Genomic DNA, 16,100 nt, shown 5'->3' on the forward strand with positions numbered 1-16,100 from the left:
TTTCTTTTCCACAAGGGGACAGCATTTCTCTTCTTTCCATGTTAGCGCTTTGTTCCAGCTTCAGCTGATGTTCCAGCGCTATATGAACCAATATGTATGTTTTGCATTGTATTTTGGACAGCCACCCTCATTTAAAGCTCATATTACTCCTGACCCAAATCATTTAGGAATTAATTATTTTTTTTGTGATGAAAGAATAGAGTGTAAGGTTTCTAACGCTGTACTGAATGTTTATGTAGTCCTAAAACTCAATATTCTGTGGGTCCTGGAATTGAAGTGACAATGACAAAAACCCTGGCACTGGAATTGATACATTTTTGCATGTCTGTGAATGAGTTAATTAAATTTAAAGTAAGTAATACAATAAAAAGATAGAAAAGGAAATTTATTTGAAATAATACAATAAAAAAGAGAAATTTATTTATTTTTAATGAAGTGGAGGATCATAGAACTGAAAGTGATAATTATTAAATTAAAGGATGCTATAAAATGAAAATGAGACAGGAAAAAAACTGACACGTAAATTACACATTTACATGTCTCAGTTTCTCTGTATCATGTAATTTACAGAGGGTGTGAACCTGAATGTCTGGCTAGGTCAGGGGTGGGCAAACCTTTTGACTCGCGGGCCACAATGGGTTCTAAAATTTGACAGAGGGGCTGGAGGAGCATTTGGAGGGTGTGTTTGGGCCGGATATACTAAACCAAAAGCATTAAATGTAGTATGTGCAAACCTCATAGCACAGTAAGAACACTACAACCCAATTTATTAACTGTCTTTCAAATCGCCCTTATCAGTTCATAAATTTGTCTCAAAGAATATGCAAGATATGGCATTTACATACTATTTCGCAGATACTGGGAAATGTAAATAGATTAGTAACATACGCACTGTGATTTATCAAGATTGCGTCTGTTTCTAATAAGTTTCAATCGAAGGTGCAAAGTTAAATAAATCAACATTTATCGAAAAATGGAATCACTTTAAACATTCAAAACATATTATTACACAACAAAATACTCAAGCACAATAATATCTACTTGTGTTAAACTCTGCAAAATCATGGATGGATTGTCCTGACCGTGTGTTCTACACATTCGCCACGGACACCCTCGCCTTCACGCGCACACAGTACACGTGTATCGTTGCCAAGCACTCAGACACATAGGCTACCTACAGTTGAAATTTGCAAACTCGGCACGGCAGCCAATCAGAAGCCTGCTTTGTGCTTCGGACTTTCCCAAGCGTTATAAAGACGTGCATTTGCGTGTCATTTTGAAAACTAGATGCACAGAGCCTCAGCCCAGAAGAAAGATTCAAAAGAAGCTAACAAAATTTGTGACGCTACAAAACGTAAACTTACATTATACCGTGACTGTAAAGTGTACTTGAGAGTTATGAAAGGCGCTTAGTGGCTTGTAGCAAGGAATGCAAACATTGCATTGTGCACCATGACGACAAACGACAACTGGAGCAAAATCTTCAGCTATGGATATTTACCGTAAATTAAGCAAGGTAGCATTTGCGTTAGGTACAGCCTTAATAAAAAAAAATAATAATAATACTTTGCTACAATGGTTTTTTTTTTTTGCGATTACACGTCTAATTATGTTTCAAATTGTGAAAAATGGGGCAGGCAACTTTATGGCCGCGCAGGCAATTTTTCAGAGTTGTCTGCCCTGCTAACTTTTTGTCATGACTCTCAGACACTGTTTTTACTATAATTTGGACAAGTTTGGCGGGCCGGATTACAAAGCCTAACGGGCCACAGTTTGCCCATGTCTGGGCTAGGTAGACATATATATATATATATATATATATATATATATATATACAGTAAAGTCTCGTTATATCGATATCGGATATATCGATAGTCCCGGTTATATCGATACTATTTCTATGCACGCGCGGAGAAAATTACATGCAAACAGGGTCGGATATATCGATAGTCCCGGTTATATCGATATTTTTTCGGACTCCCTTGAATATCGATATAACGAGACTTTACTGTATATATATATATATATATAAAAATATACGAGTCAAGAATTGGTAGCCAACCAAAAACAATAAACTTGTAAACAGCATGTTGCTGACAGGCCTCGTTAAAAAGCAAAGCGGCTAACTTTCCACTTTTTCTTGGTTCAGCAATTAAATTGTCAAAAATGAGCCTTTGGATGACCAGAACACAGGCATGAGTCTTCAGGGCCACCCCACATCCCCCACCCCTTTGGCCATGGCGAGGTGGTACTTTTCAGACGTAAACAGCCGACTGTGATTTACCAGCAGCCCTGCGACCATCTTGGCACGCCGTGAATGACGATAGTTGTTTGTAATGCAGAAATCACGCTCCCCCCCGCCCCACACACACACACACACACACACACACACACACACACACACACACACATTGCCAAATCTGAATTCCGGTTTATCCCTGTCCCCTAATAGAAAGCGAGAGGGTGCGTTTCTTTTCGCACTCCCCCCACGGCCGCCACTGCCCCCACCCCTGTTATTCTGTCTTTCCCTCTATGTGCGTGTGATGAACATAATTACAGCCAGATATGACCTTTGCGCTCCGTGCTTGGAAACCAGGGCCCAAAGTTCTCATCTCCAGTCGCGCTTCCGCAACAAATGTCGGGTCGGCGAAAACAAGACGAAAGGTTACATCGGACTGGGGGAAATAAAGTCGGAGTTATTTTAATGAGCTATTCCCAGGATGGGAGGCAGCATAGTGGGCGTTTTTTGTTTTACTCTTCCAATGTTGTTGTGCTATAACGCAGAGGAGGCGAAAGAAGATATTGTGAAGAAGTTATTGAGCTTTGATGGAGTGCACCGTGGGTAATCAATGGCATTATATACGCACACATATACATATATGTTATATGTATATACATATATGTTATATGTATATACATATATGTTATATATATATGTTATATATATATATATATATATATATATGTGTGTGTGTGTGTGTGTGTGTGTGTGTGTGTGTGTATATGTGTGTGTAAGTGTACAAATACAGTGAGACCTCAACTTACGAATTTAATTGGTTCCCAGACAGAGTGTCCCATAGGAAACCATTAAAATGGAAATAATCCGTTCCCGGGTTTCCATAAAATATAGTTTTTAACTAAATAAGCCTTAAAACTACACACAGCATACCTTATTCTATGTATAATAAATGTGCTATTGTATTGTAATGAAAGAAATACACTGTAATGTATCATAAATCACAAAGGGAGGCACATTACATGAGGACTGTAATTAAAGAAATAAACTGTGCTGTAAAATACAGTTTTATTTACCTTTTTGATGGTCGTTGATGGCTTATGGAAGGAGAGTCACCTTCCATAAGGACTGTTGGTAACATAACCTCTGGTGTGGTTTCTCTTCTTTTTTCTTTGGAGACTCCTCATCATTTTTGCTGATTAAAAACCTCTTAATTGACACCTGTTGCTTTCTGACTTGCAAGGTCTTACGAAGCTGAGGCATCACATATCGTTCATCATGTTGATGATTGTCATAGCCACAGTCTTTTCTGGATGGAACTGTTCGGTAAAAGCCTGCACATCATTCCACTTTGCCAACATTGCCTTCTCCTCCTCGCCCTAAGAAGTTCTCGAACCATCCGTTACAGCTTTAAAATCCTCAGTAAGCGCCGAACTTCCAGGTTGGCGCATGGCGATATCAGCGTGAATTAGCCGTGCTTTCTCGCAGAAAATAGCTTTACTCACGCTGTCACCGGATAGCTTCTTTTCGTGAATCCAAATTAACAGAAGTTTTTCAACTTCTTCGATTGTCCGAGACCGTCGCTTTGAGAGCACGGAAACACCTTTTGCAACAGACGCACCTTTGACGGCTTCTCTGTTCCGAAGAATGGGAGCAATGGTTGACTTAGCATAGCCATGCTCGGCCACTAAATCACACAAACGCACACCTCGTTCGTGTTTTTCAATTATCTCCTTCTTCTCAGCGACGGTGATTTTATTTTGTGTCTTCTTGGGCTGAACACGAGCATGTGGTGGTTTTTTTTTTTCGGTCCCATCATAGTAAAATTATCAGCAAAAAGCTCCTCGGAGGCGATGGACGTGTGCATTCAATGAGAGGGGGTGTGGAAAGTAGCGCCGGCTGGAGCGCTGTTCGATCGTGTGCTTCCGCCGAAAATCACTCCGCCAGCCGTGGTGTGTGTGTATTATGAAAATAGTGCTTATTATAAGGTTTAATTTTCATAAATTTGTCGTTCTTAAGACGAAAGGTTTGTAAGATAAGGTGTTTGTAAGTTGAGGTCTCACTGTACACATATACACAATGAATTACTCCACCCGTAAACTAAAGTAGGTGAACATCTCCCACTTTCACTTACACTCTCACACATTCAAGTTAAAAAAAAATCAAAAGGTAAGCAGAGCGGCATTGAGTTTCGCCTGGGCAGTGTCCAGTAGTTTTCCAGACAGTAACTGCGGGGAGCTCAGTTCATTAGACTTGGTGTATTTTAGTAAAATCACGTCACAAAGATGTTATTCAGACACCCGTTTCAAATGGTGAAGCAAAACGTACACCGCCCTCTTGAACGTAATTGGTCACCTCAAAACTTTGAGCCACACCAAAAGAATGTAAAAAAGGGGGACTGAAATGTTACTTACCACTGATACCGGCCACTGTTTTGTTGCAGAGAAACAGAAAAATCAACATTTTAAATGATATTGCCACTCAGATCACAAGTGAATTTCATCTGGTACCCGGAGCTAGCAGATAGCATCAAGCAGCTAACGACTCACCATGCTCTGCGGCGGCCTTGAGCGTGGCCTCCGAGTGGGAGGATCCGAAGGGGTTCCTGACGAAGCGGCGACGCCGTCTTAAGTCGTCCTCCCAGTAGTCCAGGCGCCAGAACTCCCTGGGCCGGCTGCGGCGAGACAGCGAAAGGTACGAGCACATGTGTTAGCAATTACTTAGCCAGCGTGCTCCGTCCCGGCATTCGCGCTCGAGCTGGGCCCAAGAAAGCTATATTGTGTCTCAATCTTTGTCGAAACCTTTACAGTGACGATCGGCAAATGGGCAACCGTGAACCGGCATTTGTGGAACCTTGAATATTGACTTGCACTGAGCTACTGATAAAAAAAGGAATAATAATAATAATAATAATAATAATAATAATAATAATAATAATAAGTCTTTATTTTAATAATCTCGTGCATCTGTAAATAAAAAAGTCCATAAATTAGCAATTGGTTTGTTTAAAAAATTATATATATATATACAGTAAAGTCTCGTTATATCGATGTCGGATATATCGATAGTCCCGGTTATATCGATACTATTTCTATGCACGCACGGAGAAAATTACATGCAAACAGGGTCGGATATATCGATAGTCCCGGTTATATCGATATTTTTTCGGACTCCCTTGAATATCGATATAACGAGACTTTACTGTATATATATATATATATATATATATATTTAGTTGATTAGCTGGCTAGTTGGTTAATTGGTTATCTAGCTATCTATCTAGTTAGTTGGTTGATTGGTTGGGTAGTTGGTTGGTCGGTCGGTCAGTTGTTCGGTCGGTCAGTTGGTCGCTCAGTTAGTTTGTCGCTTAGTTAGTTGGTCTCTTAGTTGGTCGGTTAGTTAGTTGGTTGGTTAGTCGGTTAGTTGGTCAGTGAGTCAGTTAGTTAGTTAGTTAGTTTTAAATATAACCTGTCTAAATTTGTTTCTTTACTCTGTATGCTGAAATATGTCATACTTGGAAAAAATTGAGAATACAGACGCTAAATGCTAACATGCTATGAATGTTTTGCCTTGTTTGTTAGCATTGGAGCTATGCTGGCTATGTTGTTTTAGAAATACACCACGAGAAATTCTCACAGCTCAATGTTCAGTCGGACACTCGACCCAGACCGAAAATAGCGTGAAAGAGGTTGAAGTTGTTGTTTTTTTTTTTTTTCAGAACTGCGCAAATTTCAGAAATTCTGCGATTGTCACCTGAGTTGAAAATGTAACTTTAAATACCCCCCGCCCCCCCAAAAAAAAAGAAAAACATACTTTTGACTGACTGCTAGTGTCACGAAAAAATCCAGCAAATCGTACTTCAAGGCAGCGCGAAAACGGGTAATGAGTTCGGGTTCTACCACATTTCACCCAGCGGTAGCCTTTTTGCGACGTTGGTGCGCACCCCCCCCCCCCCCCCCCCCCCCCGCCGCTTGCTTGCCTGCGATATTGTGCACACTTCATCATTCTACCTACGACGACATTCGTGTAAGGAAAATAATGATTCAACTGTGGATCAGGGCACAACATGTCTCTCATCTCCCGAAAGGAGGCGGCATGGGGGTTGGGGGGTGGGGAGTGGGGGTTATGCGCTGCACACAACGCACATTAATCCATCAGGAAGGTGAAGCGGTGAGTTGGAGTAATTAGTCATAGTAAAGGTGGTAAAGTATAAGAGGGGTGGGGGGGGACAACCTCTGCCAGTGTCGGGCGAGAAGGGGGTGACAATGGGGGTCCTAATGAGGGCTGAGCGTGAAAGATACCTCGACCTCCTTGCGCTTGTGCAAAAAGTGATCAATTATTCAGCGCTCATTCATTCATCCCGCCCGGGTGCGTCCTTGACAGGATTTACTGCCGCGCCGTCGTTCTTCAAAATCACAACAATTAAAATAACAAAAGGGAGGCGGGAGCAGAAAGGGGAGGGGATCACGTGAACCACTTTTAAGCGATGACTAATTAGTGCGCTCATAAAAAGGCATTTGGACGGCTTTGTTGTTAAGCCAATCTGCGCTAAATACAGCAAGGGAAGAGCTAAATTTAGCAGACTTGAAACGGATGTCATAGAACAGCACTTAATGACAAACACACGGGCGCGCGCGCGCACACACACACACACACACACACACACACACACACACACACACACACACACACACACACACACACAAAACAGTAGTGTCTAAGGTCGACTAATTGTTTCCGCAGAAGAGAACATGCGATAATAAACCAAGCACACATCCTGGTCCCTGTCCCAGTTGCTCCGTTTTGATTAATAATTCACATGGATTTAAAAATAATGGAATAAAATTCAACTTGAGGAGAAGCAAAGCAGCCCCCCTAGATTCTAAGCAGCCCCACTTGCTCTTCCGATGCTGCAGACAACACCTCCTTTTGTTCGGTTGTTATTTCGAAGACTCACAAGATGAAAATTTAACTCATCCATTGCCAGACGATCTGCAAAAATGTGTCCACTCCAGTGCCAGGGTTTTTGTCATTGTCACTTGTCACACTGAATTCCAGGACCCACAGATAATATTGAGTTTTAGGACTACATAAACATTCAAGGTAGCATAAGAAACCTTAGGACTCTTTTCTTTCATCAGAAAAAAAGAGTTACTTCCTAAATTATATGGGGTCTGGAGTTATATGAGCTTGAAATGGGGGCGGCTGTCCAAAATACAATGCTATACATACATTTTGGTTTATATAGCGCTTCAAAAACAGCTAAAGGTGGAATAAAGCGCAAAAGGTGGCCCAAAACGAGCCAAAATATTGAGAAAAAAAATTAACAACAAATCAGTCATGAACATCCCAAATGTAAAATTTTGGCAGGAAAAAAAAATGTGGGTCCGATCAATGTTGTCACAAGTCGATGGCGAAATGATGACATTACAACCGATCACCGAATTTTACAAAAAAAAAGCTAAATAGTTGCCAATCAGTCCCATTTTCTGTCAATCAGTGAAAATTTTATCAGGAAGCTATTCCAGACCCACCAAATTTTATCTTTATTGCTCAAAGAGGTTTGTTTGGTGGTACTCGCAAATCATGGCATAATTGCTCTTTCAATGTTATTTATTTATTCATCCATCCGTTTTCCGTACTGCTTATTCCTCATTAGGGTCGCAGGGGGTGCTGCAGCCTATCCCAGCTGTCTTCGGGCACGAGGCAGGGGACACCCTGAATTGGTTGCCAGCCAATTGCAGGGCACACAAAGACGTACAACAATCACTCTCACACTCACACCGAGGGACAATTTAGAGTGGTCAATCTACCTGCCATGCATGTTTTTGGAGTGTGGGAGGAAACCGGAGGACCTGGAGAAAACCCACGCGGGCCCCAGGGAGAACATGCAAACTCCACACAGTGAGGCCGGACCGGGACGCGAAACGGCGACCTCTGCACTGTGAAGCCGGTGTGCTAACCACTCGACTACCGGGCCGCATTTATTTATTTATTGTCAATGAGAAATTGCCCGCCTTCATCTTAAACGCATTAAAGTTCGCCACCGTCGCCACCGTGGCCTTTTCGGTGTACTCAAGACAAACGATTTGCCATCCCAGATTGGCAAAAAAAAATTTAAGCGGCATGAGATATTTCTCCTTCCATTCCCGAACGATCGCGCGAGTACGGCAAATGTCGGCGTTATGTAAATGATACGAGATGACCTTTCTGGCAGCGAGCGTGCAAAGGCGCTTTCATATATCATCACAAGTGACTGCGCTTGTGCAACAAACAGTCATACATAACCTTTTCCACCAAATTAATTTGGTGCTACGGTCAAATGAGAAGCGAGCATTTCCTTGCCCCTCGCTTATTTGACATTAATGCCACTCGCTATTGCGATATTGGCGGCGCCTCTCAAATTGCTCAAACGGCGCTGCAGTGAAGTGCCGGGAATTCATTTTTTTAGGGGGGGGGGGTGCATTTGCATAAAGCGCATGTTGGGCAGAAATAGCGAGATTGAGGATTTGTCATGCGGGGGCGATCACTGACTGCCATGTTCTTTTGACAAAGAGCCCGGCGAGTCTAGTGAGTCGTCACTAGACTCAAATTAAAAAAAAAAAAAAAAAAGCAAAGAACCATTGCGCACAAGATTGTTTGCTGTGATTAAGTCCCAGCCGGGTGATTTTTTTTTCCACCATGCCGCTTTAAAAGAGACCATTTACATGTTTGGATGTTAATTCACCTTGGCTAATGGTTGGGAGATGAGGTAACGTTCAGGTCAAAGAAACACGACATCGGCTTCCAAAATCGGTTCTTAACTCGTCCACTGTCAGAGATGATGTGCAAAAATGTGTTCAGTCCAGTGCCAGGGTTTTGTTGTCATTTTCACTCAATTTGCAGGACTTACAGAATATCGAGTTTTAGGATGACATAAACATTCAATTCAGCATAAGAAACCTTCGACTCTCTTCTTTCACCAGAAAAAAAAGTTAATTATATGGGTCTGGAGTTGTATGAGCTTGAAATGAAGGTGGCTGTCTAAAATACAATGCAAGACATACATATTGGTTTATATAGGGCTTGAACAACAGCTGAAGCTGTAACAAAGCGCTAACATGGACAAAATGCAAATCCTGCCCCCTCGTGGAAGGGTAAAAAATTGCCAGAGGTGTGACCAGCTCTTTATCGGCACGCCCCACAAGAAAAACAAACTCGAACAAGAAAAAAACAAAACCCGAACAAATTCGGGAATGCCGGTGAATGAGTTAACTTTGTTTCAATACAGTGAGACCTCAACTTACAAACTTTTTGTCTTACAAACGTCAAATTTATGAAAATTTAACCTTATAATAATAACTATTTTCATAATACACACCCACCACGGCTGGCGGAGGGATCTTCGGCGGAAGCACACGACCGAACAGCACCAGAGGTTAAATTACCAACAGTCCTTATGGAAGGTGACTCTCCTTCCATAAGCCATCAACGACCATTAAAAAGGTAAATAAAACTATATTTTACAGCACAGTTTATTCATTTAACTACAGTCGTCATGTAATGCGCCTCTCTTTCCAAACAGCAATTCCCTTTGACCTTCGACCTCCAACGCCATTCCATCAAGCCATCAATCACAAATGTAAATAAAGTGACTTTATGATACAATGCTTTCATTACAATACAATAGTACATTTATTATACATAGAATAAGGTATGTTGTTTGTAGTTTTAAGGCTTATTTAGTTGAAAAGTATATTTTATGGAAACCCGGGAATGGATTATTCCCATTTTAATGGTTTCCTATGGGATTTTTTTTTTGAGATACACACTTTTCGCCTTACACACTCTGTCTGGGAACCAATTAAGTTCGTAAGTTGAGGTCTCACTGTAATTGTGTGAAAAGGGCCTCATCAATGATTTAACCTTTTTTTTTTTTTTTTTTTTACGATTTCTCGACACACAGTGTAACCAGCAGCAACCCCCCCCCACCCTAAAAAAAACACGAAAAGACGCTGTGATGTTACAGCCAAGTAGCTAGCGCAGATCAAAGCGCTCCCAAAGGTGGGGACGCAAAAGGTGCCAGTACCTCGCCATGATATCACAGGATGCAAATTGAGGCCTAATTATATGCAGCTTTATGCGCACCTCAATAATTAGCAGCAATTACACTCCGTTAAAAAAATTAAAAATGACACCACGGATGATTAAAATATGCCGTAAATCGTGATTGGGGTTGGCAAAAACATCGTATCTGAAAAAATAATTATAGTATCGGTACAAAAATGCTATTTTTTAAGGGGTGACAATTATTTGAAGCTGAAGTGCGTGGCATTTTTTTTCTTCCCCTGCCCGTGTTTTTTTTGACAAGAGACCGTTATGGCCATTTATCAGCGCCTCCACCGAGTAATGAGGTGCATCCGGCGAACCCAGGTTGCATAATTCTGTCATTACTGGCCCATTTTAATAATGCCCCTGACCTCCAGCTTTCAGAGATGCTCTTGAGCGGCGGTGACAAATCTGACGGCGCAGCGCTGCGTGTCCGTCTCACTTGGGAAAGACAAAAAAAATATATTAAAAAATTGCAAAGAGGCTCAAGGTTAGACGGGGAAACAAACGAGAAACATAAAAGCGATCATAATGCATGCTGCTGTATTGTTTAGAATACAGGTGTCAAAGTCGAGGCCCGGGGGCCAAGTATGATCCCCCACATCGTTTTATTCGGCCCAGGAAAGCAAATAAAACTTGTGAAATTCCATGATAGTCACTAAAGTTCGAATCAAAATTGCAAATTGTCCTATGTAAAACACAATAACAGTCATTTTTTTAACGTCAACATTGAAAGCTAGTTCTTCATTAATTTGTTGTGCGCACTATGAATTCGCTGATTGAGGATGACATTGCTGTGTTAATTGTTAGGGAGTAACAGAAGACCCGATCTAAAATTAAATGGCCGACTTCCTTTTGCGTTTGACCCTTCAAACTTTTTTGACATCCATTTGTGATTGACATATCCACCCAATTTTGTGAAGATCATGCTTTAAAAAAATCCAAGAAATGAATAAAAAACATTTTAAAAAAAGTGGAGGTGGGTTCGTCGTGTTAAAAATAAATAAGAATAATCTTGCATTCTGACTTCTGCCATCAGTATGGAACTCCCATCGTAAACTGATGAAACCCCCACCCGAATATCATTCACGTCGTCTATTATAACCATTTAAATAATTTGTATTCTGCTTTTCAACAAATCTAAACACAAACGGGACCTGTCGCTGAGCGGTGACCACAATGAGCATTTGCCACAATCCGTCATAAAGAAATATTCCGAAGAAATGTAAGCTAGCCCTGCCTCCTGTTCTAAGTTAGCCCCGCCTCCTGTTCTGGTCATGGATCTCGTTGGGCCATCAGCCTTCAGCAGATTTCAGTTTTGGGACAAAACGGATATGTCTGATGCCATCTGACAGATTTGAATCCGACAGTGCGAGCAAGCTCGTGGATATGTCTTACAATATAACCGCAAACGCTAACATTTACCTCCACTGTGTATACAGTGCAGTGGTCTGAGGGGGTGTGGGGGACTAGGGGGGGATGTACAGGGGAACTGCAGCAACGCTCACGTGGAGCATATTGACGGCTGAGGATGTCCATATGTTAGTTAATATGTTAACACGGCAGAAAAGCTGTCTAGCAGATGTAAATGTATGCTCGAGCGTTTTGGAATGAAGGTGAAGTTCAATGGCTACTTGGTAATGACGTGCGCTTCTTTACATTTCTCCGAGCATGGCGCCGACGATATTCGTTGGTTTCTTTTAATGATTTGAAAGTTTTGATCACTCCAAATAATAAATATGAATAAATGCATATTATATATATAAATATGAGTTTACATTTCTATATTTTTTATTGCATTAATTATTTCAAATTTAATTCATTTTCTATCTTTTTTAATTGTTTTATTTATTTAAAATGTATTTAATTGTATTACCTTTTTTAATTGAAATTCTGACATGGACGCTCCTGAAGCACTTGACTCAAGAAGACATATGTCCCTTTGTGGCTACAGAACAAGCAACTCGCTCAGTAAAAGACTCCCAAACACAAAATAATGGATAAATGATAAATAAATAAATAAATAAATAAATAAATAAATAAATGGACACATAAAGAAAGAAAATAATAAATGAATACGTAAATACATAAATAAATGGGTAAATAAACAAACACGTGCATAAATACACAAATAAAAACACAAAGAAATACATAAATAATGGTTAAATAAACAAATAAACAAATAAAAAAATAAAAAAATAAATAAACGGGTAGATATATATATATAAATATACAGGTAAATATATAGATAAATACATCATAGAGCATGGACATATTTTTAGATGGCGTCGAGAAATTTGGGCCGCTCAAGTAGTTTTAAGCTACGTGTCGAGCGGTCCGAAGTGGATAAAAAGCGCCACCGTCATCGGGTTATCGCATGCTGTGCGTGCAAATGCTTCTGCATAACGGTCGTGTCATAAAAGTTGCCCCGTTGGTATCCTTTCTTGTAAAATATTCCTTGATATTTTTTTCTTGCTAGCCGCGCGAGTTGATAACATTGCTCCACACCATACGCCCTAACGTCGTTTAAAACTGGAATCAATACGGGACTCGTTTACAAGAACGGCCAATGATGCCAAAAAAACGGAGAAAATGTTTCTTGTTCAACGTGGTCTGCTTAACAGCTACGGAATGTCTGGCGGTTAGGGGGAGGGGCTTGTGACGAAAGATGGCTGCTCTTGGCTGGACTTGGATCTGCAACTCTCAGATTTATGAGTGTCATATACTCTGAAGAAAGTAGATGGCCAAGGTCACGATAAAAGGCTGGGTTGATCAATATCTGAATGGAAAAAAAACACCCTATGGCCCCCACCTGATTTTGTCGCCAGGTGCAATATGTGGCGCGTATCGATTGTCAGGGGCTAGTAGTTAGTCAAAGGCTATCTCCTTTGACTAACACCTTCACCACCTCCTCTTCCCCCTTCTGATAGATTGGTACCCTTAACCGCAGCTGTAATTACGCCCGGGAGCCAGCAGGTCATTTATTTTAACCCCACCCTCCTCCAAAAATGGCCTTTATCTTGGGAATGCAGCACTTCCTGCTACTGCTGAGAAAAAAAAAATGTGGAGACGTAAAGAAGCCTCGGTAGAACAGCTTCGGTGTTGAACTTTATTGTTTTTAATATTAGCGAAATAAGATTTCCAAAAGTGTTTTATTCAACCCCTTGGCCCCAAAAAAACCTATTCTGATCATTTATTTATGTTTTCAATGATTTAATTGTATTGTGTTTCGTTGGAAAGATGACTTCAAGCTCAGTACATCGCAACATCATTTTGAAGGCAGGGGTTTTGGATTCCAAACAAATCTGTTATTTTGTTTAGTTTAAAAAATAAAAAAAAAGTTTAAATCTATCTTAATAATAATAATAATAATAATAATAATGCATTTCCTTTATAAGCGCCTTTCAAAATTCTTAAGGTCACTTTACAGTCACAAGATTCACAAGAAAAAAAAAAGAGTCACAAGAAAAGATTTTCTGAGGGTGAGCAGCGGCCGCTACACGCGCCAGCGTTCATTCAACCCGGAAGTAACTACAATAGATAGAAAGCTAGATAGCTAGCTAATAGATAGCTAATAGATAGATAGATCGATAGCTACAGTATATAGCTAATACTTTACATTATAATCCCACCAGTATGATTTCTTGCGCCCCTAGCCAGCTAGCTAATATATAGCTATATAGCTAATACTTTACTTAATAATCCCACCACTATTATTTCTTGTGTCCCTGTCCTCTTTGCAAGAAGGAAAAATAGCAAAAAAAACTTCAAAAATGGACAAATCTTCATAGGGGTTGTGGTCTCAAACCAGTATTACGTCTATACCCGTCATTGGCAGGCAGCAAGCGGTTTGGCAATTACGAGTTGGGGGGAGGCACCCTATTCCCAAAATCAGGATAATAAAGTAAAGCCCAAAGCCCAGCAATCCGCATAACCTTCGAGTACAACTTTCAAGGTTGTAACAAAAGTTCTTGTTAGGTTTCCCAAACTTGATTTTTATTTCTAGTATTTCCTTTGGGAAATTGCGTCTGTGTGGTAACTGGGATATTATTTGATTTGACTTTTATGACAAACATCTGCTTTGAATGCTTTTCCTCATAAACATGTAACGTAATTGACAATGGATGACGCTGTCCCACATGATTAAAAATGGGACCCGATACATTTTGGGAACATTTGTTTGTTTACAAGCTGACTTTTTTTCAGTCAGCAAATGACCGTTTGGCACGCACATGTGCCAAACGGTTAGTGTGACCTTACTAACAGCTAAATTTTTCCTTACGAGAAAAAAAAAACATACGCATGTGTCATATTTCATTGCGCAATTTGATTATCCAAATTTCTCATGTAAACATGAATACTTATAAGAAGTTGCAACATATTTCTAGCAATACTCAAGTATGTTCTTTTTTGCACAGCATATGTGGCTTTTTTAACTGATTGAATCGATTTTTTTTTAACTGATTGATTTGAACTGATTGAATTTAACTGATTTCAAAATAAAATTCCACTTGAGCGGAACTTGTCTTCTCTGAACTTTTGTTTCTTCTCGAGATTTTTCTCGGTGGTGGACTTAGCTTTTTACGAGAAGCGATATTTGTTATCATTATTAACATGACTGCTTATATTTAATGACGAAAATGTTCTAGAAAATATCTCATAATTAGATTGAACAATGTTTGCGTTTCCCGTACAAACTATGCCATGCACATCTAAAAATGGCATAATAATAATACGGCAAAATCCGGCTGGTTGACAGGTATGCATTTGCACGCTGGCCGACGTACGCCGCAAGAACAGGAAAGGATGTCTTTATCTTCACTGGAGTTGGATCTTTGACACCTCTCCCACCCCAGCCACCCCCTTTGTCTTCCTGCCCATACGTGTTTCCATGGACGCATGTACACGAAACGCTGATAATTCCCATTGACGTGCCGAAGTCCTACTTCCTTTTTCAGCCCTGTGCCGGTAGCATACAAAATAAATAAAAATTTGCAGAAGGGGCGACGTAGACATAGCGCAGGCCTTGGCTGGAACGCGTGCGATACGTTAACAATTATGTATCATAATTGTGATTTAGGGCTGGAAGGGAGAAGCCTCCCAGGGGAGATTCATCAAAAGCTGCTGAGGCTTCTCGCACGCACATTTCGATGGAAGAAAGTGTAAAGATAGCAAAGTCTTTTCTCAAATTTGTTTACGCAGTCAATCGTCAAAACGAGCGCAAAATTATATTAGCTATGACCATCGTAGAGTATGATCTCGCAAATTATGTTTTTAATTGTTATTTTGACCTGTGAGTTTTGGTTGCTTTGCTAATTCAGGAACAATAGTCACTTTTCCATTTTGTCATCATTCTTCAGCAGGCACGACTAATCGCTTTAAGATAAATTCAACAGCGAAATTCAAGGTGATGTGCAAAAAAAAAGCACATTCATTTCACCTCATTAATCGAGAGTGTATGTTCATATTTTTCCACTGGATATTTATTCTGTTCATTGTTGTGTAATTTTTCTATTCAAAATATTTATAGATACACGGAGATAAAAAATGTATTTATCGGGATATAAACATTTGGAAAAACAACAACTGAGTCGTAAATTACATAATGTAACATTGTGTGTTGTGGTTAAATAAAGCAGAGAGGGGGTGCGGATCAAGCTCCGATCAGATCTCTGGCAATGTTTTTCCCTCCCACGAGGGGGCAGCATTTGACTTTTATACAGCTGCCCCCACTTTCACTGCAGATAACTCTAGAACCAAATAAGCTACACAAACT

General features: G+C 40.3%; 1 protein-coding gene across 7 annotated transcripts in view; it reads right to left on the bottom strand.

Annotated features, from left to right (window-relative positions):
- The window catches only part of lrba (LPS-responsive vesicle trafficking, beach and anchor containing), a 181,035-nt gene that overhangs the window by 87,727 nt on the left and 77,208 nt on the right, over positions 1-16,100 (bottom strand). For 4 of the 7 annotated variants that reach the window (XM_089006279.1, XM_089006281.1, XM_089006280.1 and 1 more), the window contains exons 37-38: positions 4,786-4,910; positions 4,651-4,665 (exon numbers count right to left, since the gene is read on the bottom strand). In XM_089006279.1, coding sequence (XP_088862405.1) covers positions 4,651-4,665; positions 4,786-4,910 — 140 coding nt within the window. The remainder of the gene's footprint in view (positions 1-4,650; positions 4,666-4,785; positions 4,911-16,100) is intronic. The other 3 variants (XM_089006285.1, XM_089006284.1, XM_089006283.1) reach the window with 1 other exon arrangement.

Source organism: Hippocampus bargibanti, linkage group LG10 (genome assembly GCF_051943395.1).
Source record: "Hippocampus bargibanti isolate YZ-2025 linkage group LG10, ASM5194339v1, whole genome shotgun sequence".
Taxonomy (NCBI): Eukaryota; Metazoa; Chordata; class Actinopteri; order Syngnathiformes; family Syngnathidae; genus Hippocampus; species Hippocampus bargibanti.